The sequence below is a fragment of the Drosophila virilis genome, chromosome 2 (assembly GCF_030788295.1).
Source record: "Drosophila virilis strain 15010-1051.87 chromosome 2, Dvir_AGI_RSII-ME, whole genome shotgun sequence".
Classification (NCBI taxonomy): Eukaryota; Metazoa; Arthropoda; class Insecta; order Diptera; family Drosophilidae; genus Drosophila; species Drosophila virilis.
In genome coordinates this window covers 26,764,740-26,780,534 of record NC_091544.1, presented here as the reverse complement: position 1 = coordinate 26,780,534, position 15,795 = coordinate 26,764,740, and the positions used below count along the sequence as shown (strand labels likewise).

Sequence of the window (15,795 nt, the reverse complement as noted above, 5' to 3'; positions counted from 1 at the left end):
TAAAACAATGCCGTTTTTAATATTGTTTTTTTGATTGAGCCACTTTTTCTAACCTGTATATAAAGTTTGTTCCGCGTCTGCTTCGAGTCTACTCCTTATACGGATTTGGGTATCTATAGAAGGTTAGATTTATTAGAATTTTAATTATCAGAATATTCTCTTATATAATCTCAACACTAGATGTTAGAGGAGGTTCGATCCAAATGATTTTTTTGTTAAGATAATTGAGACAATTGTAATTCATGTGTGAGACAAATTATTTTGATATTTTAATTTTTACATTTTATGCCAGATAAATGGACCATCTAATATTAAATATCCAAACTTTTTGAGTATTCACAAATTATAAACAGTTCAAAAAATGAAGAAAAATAATGTTCGCTTCGGGTTTTTGCACAGAATTTATTTATGTTCTTTTTTCGCGATTCGAGTTTCAGGGTCAAGAAAATTGAAATTCTTGACGCGAAGCAGCTTGGCTTCCAGCCAAAAAAACGAAGCAAGTGAGTTAAGTAAAGTCATAGGACAAGAGACAGCCTTTATTGGAGGAGCATTGGAATCATACAACACATAAATTTTAATTACATTTTTGGATCAGTGAAAGCCATCGGTATAGCCATAGCTGATGTGCTGCGGCTGGTTGCTCGCGCTGGAAGCGGAGGCCGAGGCGTACGCATAGAGCATGGCGGCCAAAAAGGCGCCGTTATTCATGAAGAGCGATAGGATTGTGGCCATTTTGAGTGTGGGCAGGACAAACGGTAACAGGCTGGCCAGCAGTATGGCGGGCAGCACCAGTATGGGCACAGCCACCTGCAACATTGTTGTCTTATAGGATTGCTTCTTCTTGCGCTTATTGAGCAGTCCACCACCGCCGGCGGAATCGCCCGCATGAATGCCGGCACCCAAGCCGACCTGCTGCTTGGAGTCACCCTCCGGCTCTGGCTCGTATGCCTCCACACTGGCGCTGGTGCCGGCAACGCCGCCGGCCATGGAAGGCAGATTCATAAGATTCAGCTGCAGCTCCTCGGTGTCGCGTCGGCGCGCGCGACCCAATCGGGATTTGATGGCTAGAAGACACAGACATTGTCAGCGGCAGAAACTCTCTTAGGGCTGAAACTCACCCTTCTTTAGGCTAAATTTGAGTTTGTTCTCTTTGCTAGGCACAATCTTGACCAGCATGCCGGGCAGAAAGTGCAGCTTGATGTCGCGATTCTTAAAGAAGCGCTGAAAGTTCTGCACCAGACGCTGGTTTAGCTCCTTCTCCGACATCTGCCGATACTTCTCCGTTATCAGGCTGCCCAGTTGCGTTTCCTGGCCAAAGAACTGATCCATAAAATCTCTGGTCATGTTGCCTGTTTGTGGCAGCTGTTTGCGCTCCTCAAGCTTCTGCAGCACAAACAGCTTTGTGCAGCGCAACATGCTGCTCTCATGCAGACACTCGTAGATGCGCATTGGTATGGAAGATCCATAATTTCGTGTCACGCAATTTGAATTTGTGGCATCGCAGGTTTTAAACGCGCGCTGCAAAGTATGCAACACAAGAATTAAGCGATGCGCCAATGTGTGTGTGTGTAGCATAAGCTAGCATAAGTTCAATATCTTGCATGTCTTTTGTTTATACATAAATATTTTTTTTTAAACCTTCTAGAGGGAATTGTAACTTTGATATGAAATGTGTAACGCATTGGAGACATCTCCAACCCCAAAAGTTGATATATTCCAGATCAGCAATAACAGCTGAGTTAATATAACAATGTCCGTATGTCCGTGTGTCTGTGTCTACGAGAACTAGTCTCTTAGCTTTAAGTTAAACGTCTTTGCATAGGCCCGTCTTTCTTTTGCAGGCAGTACATATATCCGACCGGATCACACCAATATAACATATAGCTGTCATAGGACCGATCGGTCAAGAAGTAGAATCTTCTGTGGAAAACCTATCTTTATCAAGATATTTTGACAAATCCAAGCACTTATTACTTTTACTATGCTTCTATTGTATGTGTCACAAGATCGACCTACTATGGTATATAGCTCTATAGTGAAAATCTGCAAATGCAAAACATTCTGTCTTTCAAGATATTTTCGTCAAATCTACGATCTTCAGTATTCTCACTTATCTGTAACACAGTATGGCATCTATTCATATATCTAATCGTGCAGAGAGTTGTTTTGTTTATTGTGTGACGAAATGATTTCATTTGGTTCATTAATAGCCCATAAAGTACTTATTCAGTATTAATAGTATTGTCCATAAAACCGCATCGAAGTAGGACGGATCGTGCAACTATATCACATAGATGACATAGAAACTGTTAGGTAAATACTGTGTTTGTGAGGATTTTAGTCAGCTTTCTATCAGAATCGATATACTATATAATCTGATCAGAAAGCAACACAAACGCAGTCTTAACAGAATCGAATTTATATATTTTATAGCTGCATTTTTTTTTTAAAGGGTAGCGCTTTTTTTTTTTATTCTCCAATCGAATGCTTCTAAGAAATCTATGTAATCTTCACAATAATATATACCACTATATCATTTTGCTTCTATAACAACAATCGGTCGTAAATTTTGTTGGACCTGAACACCTTTGTATATATTTAACTATAAAAATAATTATCAAGTCGGCCATCTGCTTGTCAGGGCATTCGTTGGCCACCCGAATTATACCTCTTAGTTAGAAAATTATTTTAAGATTTTATTATTTATTTTTAAAATTAATTTTTACCCAGTCTATAGCCTGCACGAGACCAACTCCCAGCAGGATATGCACAGCAATTAATGTAGCGCGCATTTTGTAATATTGTTTTTATGTATTGTTTCGTTTTTAGCCAACTTTTAATCTCGATCTGGGCACAACTGCACGAGAGCAGCAACAGCTTTGAACTGAATGCAGCGCCCAGATCGGAGTCGCCACCAATCCTGGCCAACTCTCTTGATCAGCTGCCGCTTTCGTCTGCCGCAACTGTTGGCCAACTGGTTTGCTCGAGCTCAGTGCTCAGATTTAGTTTAGCGGGTCAAAGCGGCTGCTGCCGCTGGCTTTTGCTTTGGCATTGACTTTGGCATCGGCATCGGCATCGGCTTGTTGGCCCATTTGGCTGACTTATGGCCGCCCCAATTTTTGGTCGCACAAATTTCAATGTCATGAGCCGAAAAACCAACTGGATTATCACACAATTTAATAATTGTTGTTTAAAGCATGTTTCGATTTTGTGGCACACTCTTGGCGCAGCCTTATCTTATCAGCCAACTATGTAAGCCACTTAGCTAAAGCCAACCACGAGCGTATATCAATCAGCCAAGGGGGGAGTTGCCAGCGTTTAGAAATTTGAAATTGTCGCAAAGTGGAACAAATTGTAGCCGGACTTAAACTGGTTGACAATTGGCTCGTTCAGATTGGCGGCGCCTTAATTAAGTGACTGCCAATCAAGTGAGAGTTCATTAATTAGACGCTGTCCATAATGAGATCTAAGTACTAGAGAAATTCAATAATTATTTTTGTATCGATTTTCTGCTATCTGCGACCCATTTTAAGCTGCATTTGCGACGCCGGGGGTCGGGGAGTACTTTCTATACGTACGCTTCCAAAACTGGAACCGTCGCAGCGGAAGAGCCAGCGAAAGAACCGTAAATCGTGGCTAGCTTCTGAGCTGCATACCAAATGAGCAGCCCATCAAAATTTCACTTTTCATGAAAATCAAGCAGAAGAAAAAAATTAAAACAATAAATCCAACGTATAAATATGATTGATTTGATATGATTGATGAGCCTTTCGTTGCGTTAAATAATTGCGTTGTGTATTAAATAAACGTTGTAAATAAATAATTTAAACTAAACTTAAATTATTATTTGGTTGCACGCTCGCTGAGGTATACTTTGTGGCCTGCTACCAGCTCGCTAAATCCTTCGACACGCCTCCATCTGTTACCACTCCTTCTCCAGCCAGACGGGCTGTTGTGAGTGCGAGTGCGAGTAGACAATGGGCACGGGAGCGGGCGCTGCGGCATAGGCGGCAGCGGCTGGCACGGGCAGGGCACGGGACAGCATCTGGCCAATGGCCAGCACGAGCAGTATGACACCGACGCCCAGACCCTTCATGGAGACCACTGTCAAAGCGGCCAGCAATGTGGTTATGACGCCCACAACAAAGGCGCCCGGCACCAAGGCAAAGCTAATGCGACGCAGAAAATGATGGCCAAAAGTGCGGCTCTCTGTTGGAATATAACAAAATCTGGTTAGCTTTGGTTAGTCAGTTAGCGCTTCATGTTAATTACTGACCGGCCACATCCGAGTCGTTGCCGGCCTGCTGCTGGCACAACACGAGATCGCACACCAGGCACAGACCGAGTAGCGTTAGGGCGATTTTCTGAGTGGCAGCCATTTTGTTGAGACTCTTTAATCCTTCGTTTAATCCGTTTGCTTTGAGTTGCGGCCCGTGTCCACTGTACACTGCTCCAGCACTTTCTGACAATTGAATGTGTTGTCCAAATTGACATTGGCTTTTATCAGGGCGTAGGTCTTGGCCACTCGCTGTTGGGGCTACTTGAAATTCGACAGCCGGACGTCGCACGAACGTGCGCCAAAACAAGCAATTCGTGCCGCTGCTTTGAGGAATGCCTCGCTCGATGCCCAATCTGACAACTGGTCACTTTTTTGGTATACCCTGCCATCCATTGAGAATGCTTAAAAAGAGTATGCCAGTTTCGTGCAAGGGTATGTAACAGACAGTAGAAGGTAGCTTACATGAAAACCGAAACGCTCAGGAGGGCTTTTTCTAAATTCCACCATACAAATTTTTGTTTGGATGAAATAGTTATATCATAAATGTATTGCAATAAATTTTTCACGGGCGACGCCGGGTAAAGCTATCTGAGTTATCGTGTCGATACATTTAACATGCACGTGTAGCAGGTGGATGCTTTAATATAAACTACATACATGAGGAATATTTGAATTTTTCCGCAAGTTCAACTTTATTTAAGAATATATGTTAAGGCAGCTCCGCGCTTGTTATAAGATATCTTCTAGTCAGGCTTTTGTAGGCTTCTCATTTACATTTTTTTTTTATAAATTGTTTGAATATGCATAAAGCTGGTGATGATTTTCACTGTGCACCACGGCGGTGTCGGTGGCGGTGGCAACTGCGTGCCCTTTAAGGTGCAAGCGTTGGAGTTTACTTTTGGCTTGCCTCTGCTGCCGTGTTGCACTTGGAGCTCGGATTTGAAGACTTGGACATGGGCATTCTTTCACGACGCGTGTCTATATATTGAGGGCAACGCCCACAAATGGGCGGAACCATTCGCTTTCATTTCTTCTTTTGTTTTTTCGCTGAACAATATTGATTTATCAGCTAATTGACAATGAGGCAATGCATATTAATTTTAACGTATTTAACTTACGTCGCCTCTAACGGCTTCTCATTGATAAATATGCTTATATACATATACTATATGTGTATACATACTTATCGTAGGCATTGTTCAAGTCCGCAATTCACTTTCGTTATGAACTGTTGAGACCTAAAAACGTGTGGTCTGCCTGACCTTATAAAGAAAGACAATTTTTACAAAGTTTAAAGTGTATTGAGTGCAATTTATTCTGTTATAATAGATTGGTCTAGACATAAAAAATTATAGAAATATTACAATTTTATTTTTCTATACATCTATCGATCTATAAGATAATGGCTCGCTCACCTAGAAAAACTTTCACAATATTACGGAGTATATTCATTAAAATATTATACTGTTATATTATATTGGGGAAAAATACAGATAAAAACAAAATTATTTTTCATTTTTATTTTTAATAAACTATGCCCCGGACCTGAAACCAGCTAAATAAAGATTTAAAATATTCCATAATATTTAGAGTATTATTTTAAAGTTTTTCCCGATGACACAATGTGACTCTAGCTCTTATTATTTACCAAAATTGCCCAAAAACAGGATATCGATGTCGATTTTTATCGATTGAAACAAACCCAAACTGCGCAGGCACTACGCAGGCCCCTACATCTAAAATTTCAAGTCTATAGCTCTTATATGTTCTGAGATCCATGCGTTCATACAAACGGACAGATGGACGGACGGACAGACAGACGGACATGGCTAGATCGACTCGGCTATTGAAGCTGATCAAGAATATATATACTTTATGGGGTCGGAGATGCTTTCTTCTCTTAAATGTAACGACTCTATAATCAAATACAAGGAATAAATTTAAGTGCACGAAATAAAAACAAGTAAGAGGTTCTAGTCGGGAGCTCCCAACTAGGGGATACCCTAAGCCCTCTTCTTCCAACATCAAATGCATATATATATTCTATTTTAGAAGCAACATATCATGTTTAGTGACTCTAGTTCTTATTGTTTACCAAAATTGCCCAAAAAACAGGATATCGATATCGATTTTAATCGATTGCTTGGAAACGTAGTAAGTTATCGATTATCGGAAACAAATTCGATCTGCGCAGGCACTAGGAGCACCTACATCTAAAATTTCAAGTCTATAGCTCTTATATGTTCCGCGCGGAGTTATGTCGTTTTTAAACATCATATCTCCGCGCGGAGTTATGTCGTTTTGGAACGTCATATCTCCCCGGGAGTTATGTCGTTTCGGAACGTCATATCTCCCCGCGGAGTTATGTCGTTTCGGAACGTCATATCTCCCCGCGGAGCTATGTCGTTTTGGAACGTCATATCTCCGCGCGGAGTTATGTCGTTTTGGAACGTCATATCTCCGCGCGGAGTTATGTCGTTTTGGAACGTCATATCTCCGCGCGGAGTTATGTCGTTTTGGAACGTCATATCTCCGCGCGGAGTTATGTCGTTTTGGAACGTCATATCCCCGCGCGGAGTTATGTCGTTTTGGAACGTCATATCACCGCGCGGAGTTATGTCGTTTTGGAACGTCATATCTCCGCGCGGAGTTATTACCCGAGATATTAAAAAATATCATCGAAAAAGTTTCGATTTTCGCACCGACCTCGATTTTAAAAAAATCGTGATGATTTGGAAGGTCATATCTCCTCGCGCAGTTATGTCGTTTTGGAACGTCATATCTTCCCGGGAGTTATGTCCTTTTGGAACGTCATATCTCCCCGGGAGTTATGTCGTTTTGGAATGTCATATCTCCCGGGAGCTATGTCGTTTTGGAACGTCATATCTCCCCGCGGAATTATGTCGTTTTGGAACGTCATATCTCCGCGCGGAGTTATGTCGCTTTGGAACATCATATCTCCGCGCGGAGTTATGTCGCTTTGGAACCTCATATCTCCCCGGGAGTTATGTCGTTTCGGAACGTCATATCTCCCCGCGGAGTTATGTCGTTTTGGAACGTCATATCTCCGCGCGGAGTTATGTCGTTTTGGAACGTCATATCTCCCCGCGGAATTATGTCGTTTTGGAACGTCATATCTCCGCGCGGAGTTATGTCGCTTTGGAACTTCATATCTCCCCTGGAGTTATGTCGTTTTGGAACGTCATATCTCCGCGCGGAGCTATTACCCGAGATATTAAAAAATAGCATCGAAAAAGTTTCGATTTTCGCACCGACCTCGATTTTAAAAAAATCGTGCTGATTTAGAAGGTCATATCTCCTCGCGGAGTTATGTCGTTTTGGAACGTCATATCTCCCCGCGGAGTTATGTCGTTTTGGAACGTCATATCTCCCCGGGAGTTATGTCATTTCGGATCGTCATATCTCCCCGCGGAGTTATGTCGTTTTGGAACGTCATATCTCCCCGGGAGTTATGTCGTTGTGGAACGTCATATCTCCCCGGGAGTTATGTCGTTTTGGAACGTCATATCTCCCCGGGAGTTATGTCGTTTTGGAACGTCATATCTCCGCGCGGAGCTATTACCCGAGATATTAAAAAATATCATCGAAAAAGTTTCGATTTTCGCACCGACCTCGATTTTAAGAAAATCGTGATGATTTGGAACGTCATATCTCCGCGCGGAGCTATGTCGCTTTGGAACGTCATATCTCCGCGCGGAGTTATGTCGTTTTGGAACGTCATATCTCCCCGCGGAGTTATGTCGTTTCGGAACGTCATATCTCCCCGGGAGTTATGTCGTTTCGGAACGTCATATCTCCCCGCGGAGTCATGTCGATTTGGACCGTCATATCTCCCCGGGAGTTATGTCGTTTCGGATCGTCATATCTCCCCGCGGAGTTATGTCGTTTTGGAACGTCATATCTCCCCGGGGGTTATGTCGTTTTGGAACGTCATATCTCCCCGGGAGCTATGTCGTTTTAGAACGTCATATCTCCGCGCGGAGCTATTACCCGAGATATTAAAAAATATCATCGAAAAAGTTTCGATTTTCGCACCGACCTCGATTTTAAAAAAATCGTGATGATTTCGAAGGTCATATCTCCTCGCGGAGTTATGTCGTTTTGGAACGTCATATCTCCCCGCGGAGTTATGTCGTTTTGGAACGTCATATCTCCGCGCGGAGTTATGTCGCTTTGGAACGTCATATCTCCGCGCGGAATTATGTCGTTTTGGAACGTCATATCTCCCCGGGGAGTTATGTCGTTTCGGATCGTCATATCTCCCCGCGGAGTTATGTCGTTTTGGAACGTCATATCTCTCCGGGAGTTATGTCGTTTTGGAACGTCATATCTCCCCGGGAGTTATGTCGTTTTGGAACGTCATATCTCCGCGCGGAGCTATTACCCGAGATATTAATAAATATCATCGAAAAAGTTTCGATTTTCGCACCTACCTCGATTTTAAAAAAATCGTGATGATTTGGAAGGTCATATCTCCTCGCGCAGTTATGTCGTTTTGTTACGTCATATCTCCCCGCGGAATTATGTCGTTTCGGATCGTCATATCTCCCCGCGGAGTTATGTCGTTTTGGAACGTCATATCTCCCCGGGAGTTATGTCGTTTTGGAACGTCATATCTCCCCGGGAGTTATGTCGTTTTGGAACGTCATATCTCCGCGCGGAGTTATGTCGCTTTGGAACTTCATATCTCCCCGGGAGTTATGTCGTTTTGGAACGTCATATCTCCGCGCGGAGCTATTACCCGAGATATTAAAAAATATCATCGAAAAAGTTTCGATTTTCGCACCGACCTCGATTTTAAAAAAATCGTGATGATTTGGAAGGTCATATCTTCCCGGGAGTTATGTCGTTTTGGAACGTCATATCTCCCCGGGAGCTATGTCGTTTTGGAATGTCATATCTCCCCGGGAGCTATGTCGTTTTGGAACGTCATATCTCCACGCGGAATTATGTCGTTTTGGAACGACATATCTCCGCGCGGAGTTATGTCGTTTTGGAACGTCATATCTCCCCGCGGAGTTATGTCGTTTCGGAACGTCATATCTCCGCGCGGAGCTATGTCGTTTTGGAACGTCATATCTCCGCGCGGAGCTAGTACCCGAGATATTAAAAAATATCATCGAAAAAGTTTCGATTTTCGCACCGACCTCGATTTTAAAAAAATCGTGATGATTTGGAAGGTCACATCTCCTCGCGAAGTTATGTCGTTTTGGAACGTCATATCTCCCCGCGGAATTATTTCGTTTTGGAACGTCATATCTCCGCGCGGAGTTATGTCGCTTTGGAACATCATATCTCCGCGCGGAGTTATGTCGTTTTGGAACGTCATATCTCCCCGGGGAATTATGTCGTTTTGGAACGTCATATCTCCGCGCGGAGTTATGTCGCTTTGGAACATCATATCTCCGCGCGGAGTTATGTCGTTTTGGAACGTCATATCTCCCCGGGAGTTATGTCGTCTCGGAACGTCATATCTCCGCGCGGAGCTATTACCCGAGATATTAAAAAATATCATCGAAAAAGTTTCGATTTTCGCACCGACCTCGATTTTAAAAAAATCGTGATGATTTCGAAGGTCATATCTCCTCGCGGAGTTATGTCGTTTTGGAACGTCATATCTCCCCGCGGAGTTATGTCGTTTTGGAACGTCATATCTCCGCGCGGAGTTATGTCGCTTTGGAACGTCATATCTCCGCGCGGAATTATGTCGTTTTGGAACGTCATATCTCCCCGGGGAGTTATGTCGTTTCGGATCGTCATATCTCCCCGCGGAGTTATGTCGTTTTGGAACGTCATATCTCTCCGGGAGTTATGTCGTTTTGGAACGTCATATCTCCCCGGGAGTTATGTCGTTTTGGAACGTCATATCTCCGCGCGGAGCTATTACCCGAGATATTAATAAATATCATCGAAAAAGTTTCGATTTTCGCACCTACCTCGATTTTAAAAAAATCGTGATGATTTGGAAGGTCATATCTCCTCGCGCAGTTATGTCGTTTTGGAACGTCATATCTTCCCGGGAGTTATGTCGTTTTGGAACGTCATATCTCCCCGGGAGTTATGTCGTTTTGGAATGTCATATCTCCCCGGGAGCTATGTCGTTTTGGAACGTCATATCTCCCCAAGGAATTATGTCGTTTCGGATCGTCATATCTCCCCGCGGAGTTATGTCGTTTTGGAACGTCATATCTCCCCGGGAGTTATGTCGTTTTGGAACGTCATATCTCCCCGGGAGTTATGTCGTTTTGAAACGTCATATCTCCCCGCGTAATTATGTCGTTTTGGAACGTCATATCTCCGCGCGGAGTTATGTCGCTTTGGAACTTCATATCTCCCCGGGAGTTATGTCGTTTCGGAACGTCATATCTCCCCGCGGAGTTATGTCGTTTTGGAACGTCATATCTCCCCGCGGAGTTAAGTCGTTTTGGAACATCATATCTCCGCGCGGAGTTATGTCGCTTTGAAACGTCATATCTCCGCGCGGAATTATGTCGTTTTGGAACGTCATATCTTCACGCGGAGTTATGTCGTTTTGGAACGTCATATCTCCCCGGGAGTTATGTCGTTTCGGATCGTCATATCTCCCCGCGGAGTTATGTTGTTTTGGAACGTCATATCTCCCCGGGAGCTATGTCGTTTTGGAACGTCATATCTCCCCGGGAGTTATGTCGTTTTGGAACGTCATATCTCCGCGCGGAGCTATTACCCGAGATATTAAAAAATATCATCGAAAAAGTTTCGATTTTCGCACCGAACTCGATTTTAAAAAAATCGTGATGATTTGGAAGGTCATATCTCCTCGTGGAGTTATGTCGTTTTGGAACGTCATATCTCCCCGCGGATTATTTCGTTTTGGAACGTCATATCTCCCCGCGGAGTTATGACGTTTTGGAACGTCATATCTCCCCGGGAGTTATGTCGTTTTGGAACGTCATATCTCCCCGGGAGTTATGTCGTTTTGGAACGTCATATCTCCCCGGGAGTTATGTCGTTTTGGAACGTCATATCTCCGTGCGGAGCTATTACCCGAGATATTAAAAAATATCATCGAAAAAGTTTCGATTTTCGCACCGACCTCGATTTTTAAAAAATCGTGATGATTTGGAACGTCATATCTCCGCGCGGAGCTATGTCGTTTTGGAACGTCATATCTCCCCGCGGAGTTATGTTGTTTCGGAACGTCATATCTCCCCGGGAGTTATGTCGTTTCGGAACGTCATATCTCCCCGCGGAGTCATGTCGTTTTGGAAAGTCATATCTCCCCGGGAGTTATGTCGTTTCGGATCGTCATATCTCCCCGCGGAGTTATGTCGTTTTGGAACGTCATATCTCCCCGGGAGTTATGTCGTTTTGGAACGTCATATCTCCTTAGGAGCTATGTCGGTTTGGAACGTCATATCTCCGCGCGGAGCTATTACCCGAGATATTAAAAAATATCATCGAAAAAGTTTTGATTTTCGCACCGACATCGATTTTAAAAAAATCGTGATGATTTGGAACGTCATATCTCCCCGCGGAATTATGTCGTTTTGGAACGTCATATCTCCCCACGGAATTATGTCGTTTTGGAACGTCATATCTCCGCGCGGAGTTATGTCGCTTTGGAACGTCATATCTCCGCGCGGAATTATGTCGTTTTGGAACGTCATATCTTCCCGGGAGTTATGTCGTTTCGGAACGTCATATCTCCCCGGGAGTTATGTCGTTTTGGAACGTCATATCTCCCCGCGGAGTTATGTCGTTTTGGAACGTCATATCTCCGCGCGGAGCTATTACCCGAGATATTAAAAAATATAATCGAAAAAGTTTCGATTTTCGCACCGACCTCGATTTTAAAAAAATCGTGATGATTTGGAAGGTCATATCTCCTCGCGGAGTTATGTCGCTTTGGAACGTCATATCTCCGCGCGGAGTTATGTCGCTTTGGAACGTCATATCTCCGCGCGGAATTATGTCGTTTTGGAACGTCATATCTTCCCGGGAGTTATGTCGTTTCGGAACGTCATATCTCCCCGGGAGTTATGTCGTTTCGGAACGTCATATCTCCCCGCGGAGTTATGTCGTTTCGGAACGTCATAGCTCCGCGCGGAGTTATGTCGTTTTGGAACGTCATATCTCCGCGCGGAGTTATGTCGTTTTGGAACGTCATATCTCCGCGCGGAGTTATGTCGCTTTGGAACGTCATATCTCCTCGCGGAATTATGTCGCTTTGGAACGTCATATCTCCCCGCGGAATTATGTCGTTTTGGAACGTCATATCTCCCCACGGAATTATGTCGTTTTGGAACGTCATATCTCCGCGCGGAGTTATGTCGCTTTGGAACGTCATATCTCCGCGCGGAATTATGTCGTTTTGGAACGTCATATCTTCCCGGGAGTTATGTCGTTTCGGAACGTCATATCTCCCCGGGAGTTATGTCGTTTTGGAACGTCATATCTCCCCGCGGAGTTATGTCGTTTTGGAACGTCATATCTCCGCGCGGAGCTATTACCCGAGATATTAAAAAATATAATCGAAAAAGTTTCGATTTTCGCACCGACCTCGATTTTAAAAAAATCGTGATGATTTGGAAGGTCATATCTCCTCGCGGAGTTATGTCGCTTTGGAACGTCATATCTCCGCGCGGAGTTATGTCGCTTTGGAACGTCATATCTCCGCGCGGAATTATGTCGTTTTGGAACGTCATATCTTCCCGGGAGTTATGTCGTTTCGGAACGTCATATCTCCCCGGGAGTTATGTCGTTTCGGAACGTCATATCTCCCCGCGGAGTTATGTCGTTTCGGAACGTCATAGCTCCGCGCGGAGTTATGTCGTTTTGGAACGTCATATCTCCGCGCGGAGTTATGTCGTTTTGGAACGTCATATCTCCGCGCGGAGTTATGTCGCTTTGGAACGTCATATCTCCTCGCGGAATTATGTCGCTTTGGAACGTCATATCTCCCCGCGGAATTATGTCGTTTTGGAACGTCATATCTTCCCGGGAGTTATGTCGTTTCGGAACGTCATATCTCCCCGGGAGTTATGTCGTTTTGGAACGTCATATCTCCCCGCGGAGTTATGTCGTTTTGGAACGTCATATCTCCGCGCGGAGCTATTACCCGAGATATTAAAAAATATAATCGAAAAAGTTTCGATTTTCGCACCGACCTCGATTTTAAAAAAATCGTGATGATTTGGAAGGTCATATCTCCTCGCGGAGTTATGTCGCTTTGGAACGTCATATCTCCGCGCGGAGTTATGTCGCTTTGGAACGTCATATCTCCGCGCGGAATTATGTCGTTTTGGAACGTCATATCTTCCCGGGAGTTATGTCGTTTCGGAACGTCATATCTCCCCGGGAGTTATGTCGTTTCGGAACGTCATATCTCCCCGCGGAGTTATGTCGTTTCGGAACGTCATAGCTCCGCGCGGAGTTATGTCGTTTTGGAACGTCATATCTCCGCGCGGAGTTATGTCGCTTTGGAACGTCATATCTCCTCGCGGAATTATGTCGCTTTGGAACGTCATATCTCCCCGCGGAATTATGTCGTTTTGGAACGTCATATCTCCCCACGGAATTATGTCGTTTTGGAACGTCATATCTCCGCGCGGAGTTATGTCGCTTTGGAACGTCATATCTCCGCGCGGAATTATGTCGTTTTGGAACGTCATATCTTCCCGGGAGTTATGTCGTTTCGGAACGTCATATCTCCCCGGGAGTTATGTCGTTTTGGAACGTCATATCTCCCCGGGAGTTATGTCGTTTTGGAACGTCATATCTCCGCGCGGAGCTATTACCCGAGATATTAAAAAATATAATCGAAAAAGTTTCGATTTTCGCACCGACCTCGATTTTAAAAAAATCGTGATGATTTGGAAGGTCATATCTCCTCGTGGAGTTATGTCGTTTTGGAACGTCATATCTAACCGCGGATTATTTCGTTTTGGAACGTCATATCTCCCCGCGGAGTTATGTCGTTTCGGAACGTCATAGCTCCGCGCGGAATTATGTCGTTTTGGAACGTCATGTCTCCGCGCGGAGTTATGTCGTTTTGGAACGTCATATCTCCGCGCGGAGTTATGTCGCTTTGGAACGTCATATCTCCTCGCGGAATTATGTCGCTTTGGAACGTCATATCTCCCCGCGGAATTATGTCGTTTTGGAACGTCATATCTCCCCACGGAATTATGTCGTTTTGGAACGTCATATCTCCGCGCGGAGTTATGTCGCTTTGGAACGTCATATCTCCGCGCGGAATTATGTCGTTTTGGAACGTCATATCTTCCCGGGAGTTATGTCGTTTCGGAACGTCATATCTCCCCGGGAGTTATGTCGTTTTGGAACGTCATATCTCCCCGGGAGTTATGTCGTTTTGGAACGTCATATCTCCGCGCGGAGCTATTACCCGAGATATTAAAAAATATAATCGAAAAAGTTTCGATTTTCGCACCGACCTCGATTTTAAAAAAATCGTGATGATTTGGAAGGTCATATCTCCTCGCGGAGTTATGTCGCTTTGGAACGTCATATCTCCGCGCGGAGTTATGTCGCTTTGGAACGTCATATCTCCGCGCGGAATTATGTCGTTCTGGAACGTCATATCTTCCCGGGAGTTATGTCGTTTCGGAACGTCATATCTCCCCGGGAGTTATGTCGTTTCGGAACGTCATATCTCCCCGCGGAGTTATGTCGTTTCGGAACGTCATAGCTCCGCGCGGAGTTATGTCGTTTCGGAACGTCATAGCTCCGCGCGGAGTTATGTCCTTTTGGAACGTCATATCTCCGCGCGGAGTTATGTCGCTTTGGAACGTCATATCTCCTCGCGGAATTATGTCGTTTTGGAACGTCATATCTCCCCGGGAGCTATGTCGTTTTGGAACGTCATATCTCCCCGGGAGCTATGTCGTTTCGGAACGTCATATCTCCCCGTGGAGTTATGTGGTTTTGGAACGTCATATCTCCCCGCGGTGTTATGTCGTTTTGAAACGTCATATCTCCCCGCGGAGTTATTACCCGAGGTATTAACAATTGCGCAGTTGCATATAAGTTTGGTTTTATTTAACCGATCTTGATGAAATTTTCTACAGTATATCTTATTGTATCATAGAATATTGGTGTATACTGAAAAGTCAATTGCATTTAAATTTTGGCTTGATTTATAGCTCTATAAAATTAAAGATACTTGACAAATATATAATATTTTAGAAGCAACATATCATGTTTCGTGACTCTAGCTATTATTATTTACCAAAATTGCCCAAAAAACAGGATATCGATATCGATAGCTTGGAAACGGAGTAAGCTATCGATTATAGCACCTACATCTATTTCAAGTTCCTTGCGTTCATACATACGGTCGGACGGACGGACGGTCGGACAGACAGACGGACATGGCTAGATCGACTCGGCTATTGATGCTGATCAAGAATATATATACTTAATGTGGTCGGAGATGCTTCCTTCTGCCTGTTACATACATTTGGATTTTGCACAAATACAATATACCCTTATAC

At 44.0% G+C, this 15,795-nt stretch overlaps 2 protein-coding genes across 2 annotated transcripts; both read right to left on the bottom strand.

The window, feature by feature from the left end:
* Positions 1-496: 496 nt before the first annotated feature.
* Positions 497-2,869, bottom strand: LOC6632423 (uncharacterized). Its single transcript, XM_070207417.1, has 3 exons — positions 2,727-2,869; positions 1,119-1,518; positions 497-1,064 (listed from the first exon to the last, which is right to left on the bottom strand). The coding sequence occupies exons 1-3, from the start codon at positions 2,790-2,792 to the stop codon at positions 592-594; spliced, it is 939 nt and encodes a 312-aa protein (XP_070063518.1). The 5' UTR covers positions 2,793-2,869; the 3' UTR covers positions 497-591.
* Positions 2,870-3,763: 894 nt separating this feature from the next.
* Positions 3,764-4,483, bottom strand: apn (apnoia). Its single transcript, XM_002056058.3, has 2 exons — positions 4,277-4,483; positions 3,764-4,209 (listed from the first exon to the last, which is right to left on the bottom strand). Exons 1-2 carry the CDS (start codon positions 4,377-4,379, stop codon positions 3,923-3,925), a joined length of 390 nt encoding a protein of 129 aa, XP_002056094.1. The 5' UTR covers positions 4,380-4,483; the 3' UTR covers positions 3,764-3,922.
* Between the last annotated feature and the right edge of the window lie 11,312 nt (positions 4,484-15,795).

What these genes read in the sequence shown, in the direction of transcription:
- LOC6632423 (XM_070207417.1), bottom strand. Translation starts at nt 2,792, where the DNA reads ATGCGCGCTACATTAATTGCTGTGCATATCCTGCTGGGAGTTGGTCTC. An exon ending in TCGTGCAGGCTATAGACTGG is followed by an intron (nt 1,519 to 2,726) that starts GTAAAAATTAAT and finishes CATACTTTGCAG; the next exon opens with CGCGCGTTTAAAACCTGCGA. An exon ending in CAAATTTAGCCTAAAGAAGG is followed by an intron (nt 1,065 to 1,118) that starts GTGAGTTTCAGC and finishes TGTGTCTTCTAG; the next exon opens with CCATCAAATCCCGATTGGGT.
- apn (XM_002056058.3), bottom strand. Translation starts at nt 4,379, where the DNA reads ATGGCTGCCACTCAGAAAATCGCCCTAACGCTACTCGGTCTGTGCCTG. An exon ending in CAACGACTCGGATGTGGCCG is followed by an intron (nt 4,210 to 4,276) that starts GTCAGTAATTAA and finishes ATATTCCAACAG; the next exon opens with AGAGCCGCACTTTTGGCCAT.